Genomic DNA, 17159 nt, shown 5'->3' with positions numbered 1-17159 from the left:
TTGATGAGTGGGACTTAAAATTTCCTCCAGTTCTGGAATGACCCAAACACTATGCAACTGTTAACAACTTAGGAATAGATAGATTTATTCATTCCTCAAAATTCCAATTAAACACATTATTATTATTTCCAGTTTAGTATTTTGTTGCTTCATAAGTCTTAAAGAAGTTCTTTAATTGTGTGTGTGCAGGTAAATATGCAGAGGACCTGTTCGGAGAGCTATTCAATGAGGCCCACTCCTTCTCTTTCCGGGTCAACTCCCTGCAGGAGCGAGTGGACCGCCTCTCCATCAGCGTCACACAGCTGGACCCCAAAGAGGAGGAATGTGAGTATTCCAGTCACACACTCAGTCTGTCCTTCTTGTTTTTGACTTGTAACATTCCACTCACTTTGACCAGGACTGCAGGAGTCTGCACATCTGGTTTGCTACCAGTCCATGCAAATACCACTGAGGACATTTGCTTGTGGCCTAGAATTTATGTCATCACGCTACAAGGGCAGTAGTGTCCATAACTGCACCGGTGTAGAAACTTTTGAACGATAGTGGACATGAATTAAAGTTGCTCTGTATCAGTTAAAGTTGCTCTATATTAGCTACAGTGCATATTATTAGTTTAAGTTGCTCTATATTTGTTTAAGTAGTTTGAAATGAGTTAAAGTTGCTCTATATTAGTTAAAATTGACCTACTCTACTGTTCAAAAGTTTGGGGTCACCCAGACAATTTCATGCTTTCCATGAAAACTCACACTTTTATCCATGTGCTAACATAACTGCACAAGGGTTCTCTAATCCTCAATGAGCCTTTCAACACCATTAGCTAACACAATGTAGCATTAGAACACAGGAGTGATGGTTGCTGGAAATGTTCCTCTGTACCCCTATGGAGATATTCCATTAAAATCCAGCTAGAATAGTCATTTATCACATTAACAATGTGTAGACTGTATTTCTGAGGGATGTTGCTTGACCTGCAGTGTTTAGGTGGTGGAACATGTCAAACATCCACTTGAATGTCAGGACTCAAGGTTTCCCAGCAGAACGTTGCGTTATAACAACGTGATCGATGTTATTCACTTCATAATACTGTGGCTGATCAGTGTACTGTAGTTTATAAACAGTTTTTTTAAAATGGTCCGACCCTCCATGACATCTTCCACAGGTTTTTCAAGCTCAGTATGGCAGCTCTAGAAATATCTGTTCTGTGAGAACATACTCCTGTAACTCAGAGCAGAGAGTCTTACTCCACCAAGACTCCCTCATATGGCATTGTCAGAAATGCAGCATTTATTTATTAGTTATTGATGATCAGAAATCACAGCAACATAGAATGTGGATATTTAATATGTACCCACAAACAAACAAGCAATTTTAAACCTCTCCTATGAAGTGGGGTTTTTTAATTATTATCTGACATCTAATGAAACTAAAGGATCAATTAGAAACACCCACATTCCACCTCGCTACCATAATTCACTTGTTACCATTTCAACTTTCAATTTTGCGTCTCTGTGATGAAATCCAACCCTAGAATGTTACTGTGAGCTGAATGCCTCTCTATCTCCACTCTGGAGACACTTTGTAGGACAACGAGCTGCTTTATAAAGTTCAGATAGTTATTTCTGGACCCAGAGACCACAGCCTTGCCAGCTGTTTGGTGGAGCAATAAACAAAATAGCTGTTGGCTTTGAACCAAATGTACAGTTTGAAGACATCATCATGAGCTGTTGACCAACTTTGTATCATTTCATGCACATTTTATGAGCTGATGATCCATTAAATCAAGAAAATATGAGAAGAATGTTTGAGCTGAGCACAGGCGTGTGTTCTGCATGTGTACGTTATGTGCAGATACTGAATCACGTGACCTAAATATGTAGCGGGCGGTGAGAACTGATGGGACTCGGAAACACCTCCACAATTTAATCAGCTGTTCTTAGTATGATTTCTGACGTATAAGTCTCAGTAAGTCTGCAGCGATGGATTTGTGATCATTCAATCAATTCTGACAATGTCATGAAAATATGAAAAGTAGAAAAGAGCACATGGCTTTGCTCTACCCATTCATTTGGAAAACAAACGACAAAAACTAGATGCAAAACAACAAAATGAGACACAAAAATGAGAAAAACAAGACACAAAATGAGAAAAACAAGGCCCAAAGCGACAAAAATGAGACACAAAATGACAAAAGGAAGACACAAAATGAGAAACTGAGACACAAAACAACAAAACAAAACGACAAAAACAAGACACAAAACGACAAAAGCAAGACAGAAAATCAGAAATTGAGACACAAAATGACAAAAATGAGACAAAACAACAAAAACAAGACACAAAACAACAAAAGCAAAACACAAAATGAGAAACTGAGACGAAGCAAGACAAAATGAGAAAAAACATGACACAGAACGACAGAAAGACAAAACAAAAAATAAGACAAAAACGAGACACAAAATGAGACACAAAATGAGAAAAATGAGACACAAAACGACAAAAACAAGACATGAAACGACAAACGACACAAAATGAGAAGAATGAGACACAAAATGAGAAAAATGAGACACGAAAAGACAAAAACAAGACATGAAACGACACGACACAAAATGAGAAAAATGAGACAAAATGAGACACAAAATGAGAAAATGAGACAAAATGAGACACAAAATGAGAAAAATGAGACACAAAATGAGAAAGTGGACTAACAGATTTGGATTTCTGTATCGTGAGATAGCAGCACGGCGTCACTGTAACCATGACAACACTACATCAGCTGCCTGCTGATGATCACATGATTGTGATCCTACTACAAATCCACCACTGTGGACTTATCTGGACTTATGTCGGAAATGATCCAACGACTGAGCAGCTTTGGTGGAGTACTGCTCTCTCTGAGTGCTTTTCTTATTTTTGCTGTAAAGTTAGACATGTTAGCATGTGGCTCGATGGATATTTACTCACTTTTGGACCTAGCTGGCCTTAAGTGGCCAGTTTTTGACACTTTCATGTTGATTTCAAGTTTTCAACCGCAGAATGTGGACCTTGGTGTAGGTGGGTTTCTAGTTCTTCTGCCCCAGTGGAACATGGACCTGAATGTAATTCCCACTCCACCCGTGTTAATGACTGTTAATGAAGGGCGTTGGCCTCTCTTAGTTTCTGTTTAACTGGAAGCTCGTTTACCTAATAAAGGCACTTTCTTTGTGAGGGTAAATTTAATCTGCTATGAGGATGCAGCCATTGTGAACAGTAATAAAGGAATGTGATAATGTGTGGAGCTGTCAGGTAAGCCGGCCTCTGCAGGGCGACAGGATAGCGTGTCTGGTGGGGAGTGCAGTAGAAAGAGAGAGTCACAGCAGTGTAATGCCACGCTCCAAGGCGCCGTATCGATTTCCCATGGGCCAGCGGTGTGTTTACGGCTTTGCACAATGCTACTCTAACTGCTTCCTTGTCACTGACAGAGACAGTAAAACGCTCACTCAGATGGACTCGCTGAATACAAGCACAGGCTTTGGTGCCGTTTGTTTATTTATTTATTTATTTACAAGGCGGTGAGGTTTTTTTTTTTTTTTTTTTTTGCAGAACCGCTGGGTCTCTAGTTTAAATCCAGCTGAGGAACAGAACCACACAGATTGTTCCTCCCAGGCTTCCTTACCGCCTACACTACTGTTCAGAAGTTTAGGATTACTGAGAAACTTCATTTTTGAAAGCGTCGAGGTCAACTTTAATTCATTTAGAGCAACTTCAACTAATATGGAGAAACTTTAATATCGAGCAACTTTAACTACTAATACCAATTTCAGATAATGTAGAGCAACTTAGCTAATAGAGGGCAACTGTAACTAATATAGAGCAACTTTAACTTTAACTCTTTTAAGAGCAACTGTAGCTGATAAAGAGCAACTTTAACTAATATGGAGCAACTTTAACTCTTTTATGAGCAACGTTGACTCTTTCAAGAGCAACCTTAACTCTTTTAAGAGCAACTGTAGCTAATATAGAGCAACTTTAACCAATATAGAGCAACTTTATCTCCTTTAGAGCAACTTTAATTATTATAGAGCAACTTTAATTATTATGGAGCAACTTTATCTCCTTTTAGAGCAACTTTAATTATTATAGAGCAACTTTAACTAATGTAGAGCAACTTTAACCAATACAGAGCAACTTTATCTCCTTTAGAGCAACTTTAATTATTATAGAGCAACTTTAACTAATGTAGAGCAACTTTAACTAATATGAAACAACTTTAATTATTATAGAGCAACTTTAATTATTATGGAGCAACTTTATCTCCTTTTAGAGCAACTTTAATTATTATAGAGCAACTTTAACTAATGTAGAGCAACTTTAACTAATATGAAACAACTTTAATTATTATAGAGCAACTTTAACTAATGTAGAGCAACTTTAACTAATATGAAACAACTTTAATTATTATAGAGCAACTTTAATTATTATGGAGCAACTTTATCTCCTTTTAGAGCAACTTTAATTATTATAGAGCAACTTTAACTAATGTAGAGCAACTTTAACCAATATAGAGCAACTTTATCTCCTTTAGAGCAACTTTAATTATTATAGAGCAACTTTAACTAATGTAGAGCAACTTTAACCAATACAGAGCAACTTTATCTCCTTTAGAGCAACTTTGATTATTATAGAGCAACTTTAACTAATGTAGAGCAACTTTAACCAATACAGAGCAACTTTATCTCCTTTAGAGCAACTTTAATTATTATAGAGCAACTTTATCTCCTTTTAGAGCAACTTTAATTATTATAGAGCAACTTTATCTCCTTTAGAGCAACTTTAATTATTATAGAGCAACTTTAATTATTATGGAGCAACTTTATCTCCTTTAGAGCAACTTTAATTATTATAGAGCAACTTTAATTATTATAGAGCAACTTTATCTCCTTTTAGAGCAACTTTAATTATTATAGAGCAACTTTAATTATTATAGAGCAACTTTAACTAATATGAAACAACTTTAATTATTATAGAGCAACTTTAATTATTATGGAGCAACTTTATCTCCTTTTAGAGCAACTTTAATTATTATAGAGCAACTTTAACTAATATGGAACAACTTTAATTATTATAGAGCAACTTTAATTATTATAGAGCAACTTTATCTCCTGTAGAGCAACTTTACCTAACAAAGAGCAATTTTAAGTAATATTAAGCAACTTTAACTCTTTTCAGACCAACTTTGACTCATTTAGAGCAACTTTCACTAATATGGAGCAACTTTAATTAATATTATCAACTTTAGGTAATATAGAGCAACTTTAACCAACATAGAGCAACTTGAACTAATATGGTGCAACTTTAATTTATGCACACTACCACTTGGGTCATTTAGAAATGTTCTCATCTTTGAAAGAAAAGCAGTTTTATTTTAATGAAGATCACATTAAATGAAGGATAAATCCAGTCTAGACATTGTTAATGTGCTAAATGACTATTCGAGCTGGAAACAGCTGATTTTTAATGCAATATCTCCATAGGGGTACAGAGGAACATTTCCAGCAACCATCACTCCTGTGTTCTAATGCTACATTGTGTTAGCTAATGGTGTTGAAAGGCTCATTGATGATTAGAAAACCCTTGAGCAATTAGGTAGTGGATACATTTTGTTTTTTCCACCTACCTTTGTAATATAACCTCCTCTTCATTAATTCAGTTTCTCTGCACGCTCTTCCTTCACCTTAACTCTCGTGCCGTGTTTCTTCCTCCCCTCCTCCCCTCCCGTCCTCTCTCCACCCTTTTAACCTCACCCTGTCCACGTAGAATAGCTGCGCTAATTGAATAATTGTGAGTGATCTAATTGTAGAAGCCTGGTGTGCTGGTAAGTGAGTCCATATTATCCTGCAGAGGTTGGAGGGTACACACACACACACGTTTGTTTTTCTATACCGGTGGGGACTTACCATTGACTCCCATTCATATCTAACTCCTAACCCTTACCCTAACCCTAACCTTAACCATCACCAAATCAATGCCTAACCCTAAACAAACGTTTTTGCACTTTTACATTTTTTATTAACAACAATATGGCCAAGAAAACGGTGTTGCCACCCGTGGGGACCTCATTTTAGGTCCCCACCATAAGACAAGTCCCCACCTTTATAGCAAATAGTCAGGTCAAAGTCCCCACCGGAATAGCAGAAACAAGTACACACACACACACACACACACACACACACACACACACACACACACACACACACACACACACACACACACACACACACACACACTGAAGCGTCATTTTCTAGGGTTCACTGTCTTAGCCTGCAGAGAAACAAATATTTTTTTAGACACACATCTATGTATTTAGTTTAGGAAGTACTCCAGCAACCACAAAGCCAATCTTTGTACATTTAGCTTGTGGCGTTCTGTACATACAGTATGTGTGTCTGTGCATGTGGTCCTCGGCCTTATCTCCTCTCATAAATAAGCCTGAACTACCCCCGCTTTAGCCCAAAGCGTTGCCCCCAGAGACAGTGGATAAGAATCAGCTCAGTTGCAGTTTAAGTGTGTGGTGGCGGTGGTGGGGGGAGTCGGAGGGGAGGGGAGTAAGGAAGATGGAAGGATAGAGGGATGGGTGCATTATACAGGGCACTGCAGCAAAAGCAGTGGAGTGGAAAAGGATTGTACCGCAGAGTTTTCAGGTTGAAACGGCCTCCTCTGCAGGTTACAGATCTCCCACTCAGTCCAGCTCCTCCACGTTCACTTGGAACCAAATTATGTTGTGGAGGAAATGGAAAAAATTAAAAAACCCACACTTCGCTCATTAAAAGGTCCTTCCAGAAGTGGAGGACATTCTACGTCCCACTCATCAAAAAACTAAGAGAAAAGAAACTAGAAGAAAAGAATGTTTGAAAATATTTTAAAAAATGCCAAATAAGGAGTTCCCCCTGAAATGACATTTCTGTCTTGTCCCGCCCCCTTGATGACCAAACTGAATCTGAAATAAAACGGTTGAAATGAAATTTAAATCCAGCTTTTTTGGTATTATTTTTTTTTATTGGTGTCTCTTGTAATTGTGGGAACATTTTTTTAATCAACATATTTGAATACTAATTATTATGCATGGAACATGTGTTGATGACATTTTTGTCATTTTGTGTCTCATTTTTGTCAATTTGTGACTTGTTTTTATCCTTTTCTTGTATTGTTTTTCTCATTTCATGTCGCATTTTTGTCATTTTGTGTCTCGTTTTTGTCGTTTTGTGTCTCATTTTTATAACTTTGTGTCTTGTTTTTGTCGTTTTGTCGTTTCGTTTGTCTAATTTTCTCACATTTTGGTCATTTTGTGTCTCATTTTTGTCATTTTGTTTTGTCTTTTTTTCATTTTTTGTCTTGTTTTTGTCAATTTCTGTCTTTTTCCTGTCAATTTGTGTCTTGTTTTTGTCATTTTGTGTCTTGTTTCTGTCATTTCATGCCTTGTTTTTGTTATTTTGCATCTTGTTTTTGTCGTTTTGTTTTTCATTTTTCTCATTTTGTGTCTCGCTGGATGTGACAGGAAGAAGGACAGCTGTGGGAGGGGTTTAGCCTAACAGGGTTTGTTTCCCGTAAATGTCATCTCCACCCCCTTTTCTTACCCTCATATAATCAAACAAACACCATGGTGTTAGTGTATGCTTTTAGCCTGAGCGTATGCCTGGTCTGTGTGGGTCTGTGGTTACCGTGAGAGGAGGTGTGAAGGAGAGGGGAGCGAGAGCCTGCAGAGATGGGACCATAAATCAGGGCTGTGGACGGATAAAGATAGGAGGTTGCGGGTTGGATCGGATGCAGCAGAGTGCAGTAAACATTCAAAAGAGACTGTCCACAACAGCCCTCGCAAATTTCTCCAAGGCTCTTTAAAACTTTTAATGACCCATTAAAATGTAGCGACCAGCTGACAGATTATACGTCCTTAAACATCTCATATGGATGCTAATTGGGACACAAATTATTTCAGATTTGTGGCTCCGCAGGGATCGTATTTAATATCCACATTTGTAAGCATTTTTTTCAGGGGCAATGGTTTTTATTATTAAAAAAAAATCATATTCTCGTCATCACATCAATTTAGATGAAACTAGTAACTGATAGAAATTGGGCTTTTGTGAATTTATTAGTTTAACCCTGAAGAGCTGAGTTTTCTTTTTTTGTTGTCTTGTATCTCATTTTGTCGTTTTGTGTCTCGTGTTTCTCATTTTGTCTCATTTTTGTCTGTTTGTGCCCATTTTTATCATTTTGTGTCTCGTTTTTCTCATTTTGTATCTCGTGTTTCTCATTTTGTGTCTCATTTTTGTCATTATGTGTCTTGTTTTTCTCATTTGTATCTCGTTTTTCTCATTTTCTGTCTCATTTTTGTCTGTTTGTGCCTCATTTTTGTCTGTTTCTGTCGTTTTATGTCTCGTTTTTGCCATTTTGTGTCTTGTTATTCTCATTTTGAGTCTTGTTTTTGTTGTGTTGTCTCATTTTTGTCGTTTTGTGTCTTGTATTTCTCATTGTGTCTTGTTTTTCTGAATTTGTGTCGCGTTTTTGTCGTTTTGTGTCTTGTTTTTGTTTTTTTGTGTCTTGTTTTTCTCATTTTGGGTCTTGTTTTTGTCATTTTGGCTCTTGCTTTTCTTATTTTGTTTCTTGTTTTTCTCATTTTGTGTGTCGTTTTTGTCGTTTTGTGCACGCAATAAAACACACATAGCAAAAATCTTTATAAACAAGACCACAGGATATTGTGCAATCTTTATATTTCTTATTTACAAATTTAAGTTATACAGCTCTGATATTTCTGTATTTCGAAATATATGTGAAAAAACTAAATCAAAGTTTTTTTTCTAGGTTTGTTGCACTTTTAAGCAATTTATTATAGTAGTTATGAATCAGTAAGTCATTACATATTGTTAAAACTTGGGAGTTAAGGGCTATATTGATGTAACACAAATAAAGATGACACTATAGTGTGTAAAAATACACAAATATGTCCTGGTGGAGCTGCACAATGGTAGGTCTTAAAGGGTTAAGATTGTAAATATACACAGTATTCGTTATTGCTACTTGTCCCAAACAAAACAGATTTTGACCTTACTGACACAGTGGACACATTTCAAATACATTTGGAGAGAGAAGAGGGAAATGAATCAATTGAGATGCATAATCAGATCTGCATCATCGTCTCAGAACGAGCTTTGACAGTTCGATAACGCCTGCAAGGTGAAAAGCTTAGTGTTGTTTGTGAATGTTGCACAGAAATCAATATGGCATGTTTGATGCGTTCGCTGCAGTATTTCCTCCCTGTTTCCCAGCGAACATGTGCATTTGACAAGCAGTGTATTTTATGTCTTCACCTACCAGCGGGGCATCATAAAGCGACTAGACTTAATAAGAAGAAGTCCATTCCACTGCAGGAGAGACTTGATACTCTCTGAAATTAGCTGGGAAAATAATACATGCGCATATGTCAGCATCGACATTTGGCCAGAGTGAGTTGGAAATTATTGGCATGTCAGACATCAGCAAAAATCCAATATCATGCGTCCTTATTACTCCACCAAGGAATGTGGTGGAGTTATGTGACTGTTGGCGTTGGTTTGTTTGTCTGTCTATCTGTCTGTTTGCAACATTACTCAAAAACGGTTTGGGTGAAATTTTCAGGGAAGGTCAGAAATGACACAAGGACCAACTGATGAGATTCTGGCAGTGATGCGGCTTATAGTCTGGATCCACGGATTTGTTAAAGATTTCTGTATCACTGCCAGATAACTATGACTATGAGTGGGATTTATACACAGAGGTGCAAAATCTGGGATTGAAAACTGGAAACCAAAGTGGAAGTGTCAAAAATTGGCCACTTAAGGCCAGCTAGGTCCAAAAGTGAGTAAATGCCCATTGCATCACATTCTAAAATGTCTAACTTTGCAGCAAAAACAAACACGTTTACATCCTGGTACAAGAAGTCATTTTGGTCTCTATAGCCAATTTCCCTGTTAGTGACGACTGTACAGAGGTGGAATTTTTAGATAACTCACCAGTTTAAGCTGTTTTAAGGCTTAAATTATGCACGATTACTTTGCCAAGGAACGTGGCTGAGTTATGTGATGATCAGCGTTGGTTTGTCCGTCTGTCTGTCAGTCAGCAACGTTACTCAAAATTGGACCAACGCATTGGATGAACGTTTCAGTGAAGGTCAGAAATGACACAAAGACCAAGTGATTAGATTTTGGCAGTGATGTAGCTTATAGTCTGGATCCACAGATTTGTGAAAGATTTCTGCATCATTGCCAGATAGCGACACGGTGTCACTGTAAATCCACAAATCCACCACTGAGGACTTATCAGGACTAGCGATTCAAGGAACATCTGATTAAATTGTAGGGGTGTTTCTGAGTCCCATCAATTCCCGCCGCCTCGTGATTCAGTATCCGTACATAACGTACACATGCATAACACAGGTCTGTTCTCAGTGCAAGGTCATTGTGTTTGTGGGTACATCTATATTAAATGGATACATTCTATAGTGCCGTGACTTCTGATTGTCAGTAACTAATAAATGAAGGCTGCATTTCTGACAATGCCATATGGGGGAATGAGCAGCCTTGGAGGAGTACTGTGCTCTCTGAGTGCTTTTCTTGTTAGTTATTATATTTCATAGTCTTCCAGCCCTACGTAGTACCATGTAGTCTGAAGCAATGTGAAACTGGATCACTATAAGAATGATCTCCAACACTGCTGTCCAGCTGTAGTGTCCCGATTTTCTTTACACAACCATAAGAATGACAATGTGAGAGGAAAAATAAACTATCTGAGCAGAGGAACACCCTGCAGTATAAACAATGTTGATGAAACTTTTTTTTGCTGAGGCTGTAACATCAAATGTCTTTCAGGTGCTGTAGGTGAGTTTCTACTGTGACCACTCTTCCTCTCTGTCACTGCACTTTCTCTGCATCCAGTAGGATCTCATTGGACATTTTGAATTTTCACTGAAGCATCAGCAGTGAGTGCTGTAACTTCTGTAAATGATGTTTATTGCAGCCTCATATAAATGGCAGGAAACCTTATCAGACGTCTAACAGTCACCATTCAGTGGAACACCAGGCGAATTAGCGAGGTTGTAAAGGCCAGATAGTCGCCTCCTGACCTGCTGATGTGTCGTTTGCAAACACTGCAGATATACGTATTGTGGTAGGTGTCAGACGACATAGCAAGCATCCTCCAGCTTGTCAACACTTTATATAACCAATTTAACCCTCTGAACCCCAAGCAGTTTCTGAAAGTTTTTTTTGCTTCTGCCACGTTTTCACTCAATGTTGCCTCTTTTTTTTTTCCCCCACTGTGATATAAAGTTCTGCAGCTCTACAGCCTCCAGTTCACCTGAAAAGTTACTGAATTTTTGTCTTGTGACTGTTGGAGTGACTCCTGCTTTAGGACTGGACTGAGAAGTGCAGATTTTATTGTGTTGTAGTTTGTGCACATGGTTTATTTGTAGCATTTTTTTAAAAAGTAAAAGGTGAAAAATTTTGTGATTTAAAAATATTTCCTTTTTTTTTAATCTGATTTTTATGACTGAGTGGAACATTGCATATGAGTAGTTCAAGGCCTGTCAGAAAGTTGGTAATCTGATGATAAGCTCCATTTTTACAGTTAGTGGTTGTGATAAGTTGTGTCATTTTGGAGGTTTTAGCAGATACAGGGGGTCAATCCATAGGAACAGAACTCCAGTGTAAGTCAGTTTTTGCCGTAAGTTGTAAATGTTAACAAAGCCGTTACGTGCATCACGATATCCATCAGTTCTTCTGAAAAATCATAAATACCAACGACTTTCATGCATGTATGAGTCATTTTACAAGAAGATACCAGAATATGCTGCACTGTTTTTACAACTTGAGCATTTTATTGTATCATAGTGACCCTCTGTGATGAATGAGTGAGACTTTATCTGGTTCTCTGGTCATTTATTGAATCTTCACACACTACTGTGGGCTGTAGCCAGAATAACTACAAAAACCACGATAGCTTAGCTCCAGAATTAGCCGCCGTTCCCAGCTCTCTCTACTGCTGACTCTCAGCCAATCAGAGGTGAGCTAACTAAACACGTTCACTGACATTAGGTAAATCTGGACATTGAAACATCAACAACAATATCCGTCCTTTACAATATCTTATTTCACTTCCATGGAGATGACTTTCGTTTTCTTCGAAGCACTGCCACCAGAAGAGTCTGACTTAAACTTGGAAGCCATAATGAAGGGCAAAAAGTTAGCGAATGTAGCACAATCCAAGGTGGCGTACAACCGGAGAATGTAAACAAAGCCGCGTGACGACGTATTCATCCGCCCTGCTCGCGAACTAGTTCCACATAAACAGTTCCGATGTAACGACTAAACGCTGCAGGTTGAGGACGCCGTAAACCGAGGACTTCCTGTGTTTAGTTGTGTCTGCACAATTTATTATATAAGTTGCCAATTATTTTATCTAAACAGTAGAAATTCAGTAAAACAGCTTTTTTTAAGTGTAGTGATGTTACACTATTATGTCTGTCACCACCTCTAAGACATGAACAGATGTTGTTTCATCCGAGAGCTAAATTTAAGCTTCCCTTCACAGTTCAAACATACGGTGAGTGTGTTTTTATTATCGGTTATAAAAATAGATGACAATCTTGGACTGTACCTCCTGTTCGTGGAACCGTTCCCGTGCAGCTCGGCCCCAGATGCCGTGCAGAAGTAGACTTACACGGCTCAAACATGGCAGAGGCACCGGAGTGAAGCATGTTTTATCGGTCCAGAGCTTAAGGACACAGGATGTGAGATGGTGGACGGCGTGAAAGATGTTCGGCTGAAGGTTGGAGAGAGATGTGAGATGGAGGGATGGCCTGGGTGATGCATGCGGTGTCACCGGTGGAGCAGCGGCTGAGGTCAAAAGTGCTCCATCACATGAATTAATGCATCTTGGGCCCGACGAGCACACAAACACACTCGCCCTGTCGTCCCTTTAAAGGCTGCCGTCCCTCGGTTTGCCCTTTAGGCCTCGCTCTCCACACCTCAGCCTTTGTTGTCCTCCCCGGTCCTCTCTCATCCCGCTGATTGATCTCCTCTCCCCCTCCATCTTGGGTGGATGCTATTTGTGTGCTGTCAGGCTCTCTTCCTCCTATCACTCCAGCCGGCCAAACTAATGGCCTGTATCCCCTATTTAATGGCACCGTTATGTCACTGCACTGGCTGCGGGCCATTATGGAAGGCCGCAGAGCCACCCCGAGTCCCTCTAGACTCCAACTGTTTCCTTATGTGCTGTCTCATCCTGTTTCCCTCTTTTTCTATTAGCCCTTCTGGGTCTGTTTATTCGTGTACCTATCCTATAAGTGGTTTCTTCTTCTTCTAGTGCTTTCCTTTTCTGTGTGCCTTTCCCATGACATCTTGATCTCTCAGTATTTGCTTCTCTCTGTTTTCGTCGAATGTTGTCCTCAGTTGCTTGTTAACCCCCGACTCTTTCCTCTGGCGTCTGTGAACATCGGTTGCCTTGTTCTCCCCTTCGCCTCTCTTCTAAGTTCTTTCATTTCTTTCCAAAGTAGCACACAGTATGTAGAGGTTTATCATAAAGGGATTTAAAAAGAAATAGGCTCTTCTTATTGCTGAAACTCCCATTTGAATTTATCAAGTCTTTGTCTTATTGTTACTGTGCCAAGGAACGGGGAGGAAAGAGGTGATGATCGGCGTCTGTCTGTCCATCTGGTACCAACATTACACAAAAATGGAATCATGGATTTGGCTGAAATGAGAAAACGACAAAAACGACACACAAAATGACACAAACGAGACACAAAACGACAGAAACAAGATGCAAAACAATAAAAACTAGACGCAAAGCGACAGAAACGAGACGCAAAGCGACAGAAACGAGACGCAAAGCGACAAAAACGAGACGCAAAGCGACAAAAACGAGACGCAAAGCGACAAAAACGAGACGCAAAGCGACAAAAACGAGACGCAAAACAACAAATGGGAAGCAAAACGACAAAAACGGGAAGCAAAACGACAAACGGGAAGCAAAACGACAAAAACAAGACGCAAAACGACAAAAACAAGACGCAAAATGACAAAAACAAGACGCAAAACACCAAAAGCGAGACACAAAACGCCAAAAGCGGGAAGCAAAACGACAAAAACAAGACACAAAACGACAAAAACAAGACACAAAATGACAAAAACAAGACGCGAAACGCCAAAAGCGAGACACAAAACACAAACGAGACACAAAACGACAAAAACAAGATGCAAAACGACAAAAGCGAGACACAAAATAACAAAACCAGACACAAAATGAGGAAAAATGAGACAAAAAAACAACAATAACGTCACACAAAATGAGAAAAACGAGACAAAATGACAAAAGCGAGACACAAGCGAGGGAAAAAAACAGATAAATGGATTTGGATGAAATTTTCAGGGAAGGTCAGAAATGACCCAAGGACCAAGTGATTAGATTTTGGCAGTGATGTGGATTATAGTCTGGATCCATGGATTTGTTAAACATTTCTGCATCATTGCCAGATAGCAGCATGGTGTCACTGTAACCATGACAACAAGTGAACACTACATCAGCTGCCTGTTCGCGATCACATGACAGTGATCCTACTACAAATCCACTGCTGTGGACCACACATTTTTTAAAGATTTCATCCGTCAGAAATGATTCGATGACTGAGCAGCTGTGGAGGAGGATGCGCTCTCTGCTCTTCTTGCTGCTTTTGTTTTCCCCTGAGCCTGGAAGGACCAGAGTGGCATTTGTCTAAAAGGATTCTGAATTTCAAATGATGGGATTTACTGATGTACAGCAGACGCATCCCCGAGTCTGTCAGCACCAACCAATGTTCAGATGAATTTCAGTGATTTAATGTGCTTTCTGTTCCCCAGATATATATTCCGTATTTACATATTTCTTCCATCTTCCACAGTGCTTGCTACAGCTATGAGTGATTTGAATAAAAATCCTACATCAAGGTCAAGTTTAGTATACGTGGGAACAAAATGCATTCTTCAAAGATGTGAACAGTTAGGAAAAAACTGAGAACAAAGCACAGTGTTGTGCAAGTACTACTAAACTGACTAAAATGCGTTGAGTGCAGTATTGTAGTGGACCAAAATATGCCACAGAAGTCGTCTTTTCAACGTCTTTGGATGTTTGGCAATGCTGCAAATTGGTGGTTTAAGGCCAATACTAGAATTTATCCAAAGAATCAAAGCGGTTCAAAAATTAGTAGCACGTTAATTAGTTACAAAATTACTTCAAAATGATTATACAACAGAATCAGTTCAGAAAATATCTAGATGGACTCAAACATTATCGTAAAATTTGTTAAAAATCATTCAAGACATTCATTCAAAAATACTCCTAAATGAGTCTAAAATAGTCCAAAATACCGAAATTATTCTATCTATCTAAAATGTGTCCTAAATGATGTACAAATGGCCCAAAAAGACTCCAAATTTGTTGAAAAGGACTCAAAATTATCCAAAATGAGTTCAAAACTGTCCAAAGTAATTTTTTTTATCATTTCTTCTGATTTATGCAACAGTTTGTTCCACTGCAGCAAAAAGCTGCTCTCTGCTCTCATTACATTTGTGATTCACAGCGTTTCTAAATGCATATGGGAGAACTTCCAGATAAATTTGAGAAGAAGGGAGGACGAAGTGAAAGACAAAGGACAAACAATGAACAAGCTTATGAGTAAAAAGCAGTGTGGGATGGGAAGAGATGGAGCAAAGCCTGAATCAGAGAGAGGAAAGAGTGCAGCAGAGGGGAAATATAGGGCAGCATTTGCATTGAAGTACAACAGGGAGGAGAGCTGTGGCTGCATGCTAAAAGACAGCTTGGCCTGTGACTTCTTATCTGCTGCTGCTGCGTGTTGGACTGCATCTCTATGAGACAGCGGATGAAAAGAATGAAGAAACAGAATTTTCCTGAAATTTGCAGGGGTGTGTGTGAGCAGCCAGAATTTTCTCACCTCTCTTTAGTTGAAGTGTTTTAGCGATGATGCTATCGGTCCAAAGGGGAGATGTGAAGGGAGGGAGATAAACCGTCTGGCGCTGGCTTACTGATAAGACACAGCTTCACATCCTGAGATCAGAGGCTGCTGCTGCTGCACCTGACGCTGCTTGACCTGTGGTTTTTCCCTATTTCTTTATGAGGACATTTCCTAGCCTCATAAGCTAACCTTTACCGTTACAGCTGATTATAGAAAGCTACATGTGATTCATTGGTGTTTTCCCATGACGTGTTGTGTGCTTACTACAGAATGCATAACATACTTTTGAACTTGAAAACACTTTTATCCATGTGCTAACATAACTGCACAAGGGTTTTCTAATCATCAATGAGCCTTTCAACACCATTAGCTAACACAATGTAGCATTAGAACACAGGAGTGATGGTTGCTGGAAATGTTCCTCTGTACCCCTATGGAGATATTCCATTAAAAATCAGCTGTTTACAGCTACAATAGTCATTTATCACATTAACTATGTATAGACTGGATTTATCATTCATTTAATGTTATCTTCACTGAAATAAAACTGCTTTTCTTTCAAAAATAAGGACATTTCTATGTGACCCCAAACTTTTGAACGGTAGTGTACATTCTGAAAATGTTCACATCTTTTATTTGAAGATTTTTAAAGAAAAATAAGTGGAATTTCAACAGTATTATACCTCAGATTTAGCCTAGCCGCGCTAGACCCAGGTCTGAAGACACAAGGGTCTAGGAACTCTCGACAGGGAGGGAGGCGGGCTAAAAGGTTGTCTTTCAAATCACTCTGCAGCAATTGGGTAGGTATACAACCAATCAGCACAACGAATAGGCTGGCGTAGTTCCGAGAGCGCCGGCGGATTGTGGCTAAGTCCCATTAGCTTCCCAACCAGCAGAGCCAACTGGTATATTAAGGATTTGCCATATCCCATCGGCATAAGTCCAAATATGTCTTTCTTCTCAATGAAACACTTCAGTGCCGTCCTTTGTTTATCTTTCAAGTTGAATTTTAGCTTCAAATCTTTAAGGGCTGTGGCCAAAGACGAGTCGAAAGATAACTGTTTATTGTGCGCAGCCATCTTCTTGTCTATCCTTGTTTCTATGGTCGTTTCCGGTTGTTTCTGTCAGAATCGTCGCGCCTCTGTCG

At 39.0% G+C, this 17159-nt stretch overlaps 1 protein-coding gene across 4 annotated transcripts in view; it reads left to right on the top strand.

Annotated features, from left to right (window-relative positions):
• wasf1 (WASP family member 1) overlaps nt 1-17159 on the top strand; it is a 118279-nt gene that overhangs the window by 49642 nt on the left and 51478 nt on the right. For all 4 annotated transcript variants that reach the window (XM_051960826.1, XM_051960823.1, XM_051960825.1 and 1 more), the window contains exon 3: nt 190-324. In XM_051960826.1, the coding sequence (XP_051816786.1) occupies nt 190-324 (135 nt within the window). The remainder of the gene's footprint in view (nt 1-189; nt 325-17159) is intronic.

This window comes from Acanthochromis polyacanthus, chromosome 16 (assembly GCF_021347895.1).
Source record: "Acanthochromis polyacanthus isolate Apoly-LR-REF ecotype Palm Island chromosome 16, KAUST_Apoly_ChrSc, whole genome shotgun sequence".
Classification (NCBI taxonomy): domain Eukaryota; kingdom Metazoa; phylum Chordata; class Actinopteri; family Pomacentridae; genus Acanthochromis; species Acanthochromis polyacanthus.
Note: the sequence above shows the minus strand (reverse complement) of the source record. Positions and strands in the feature narration are given on the sequence as shown.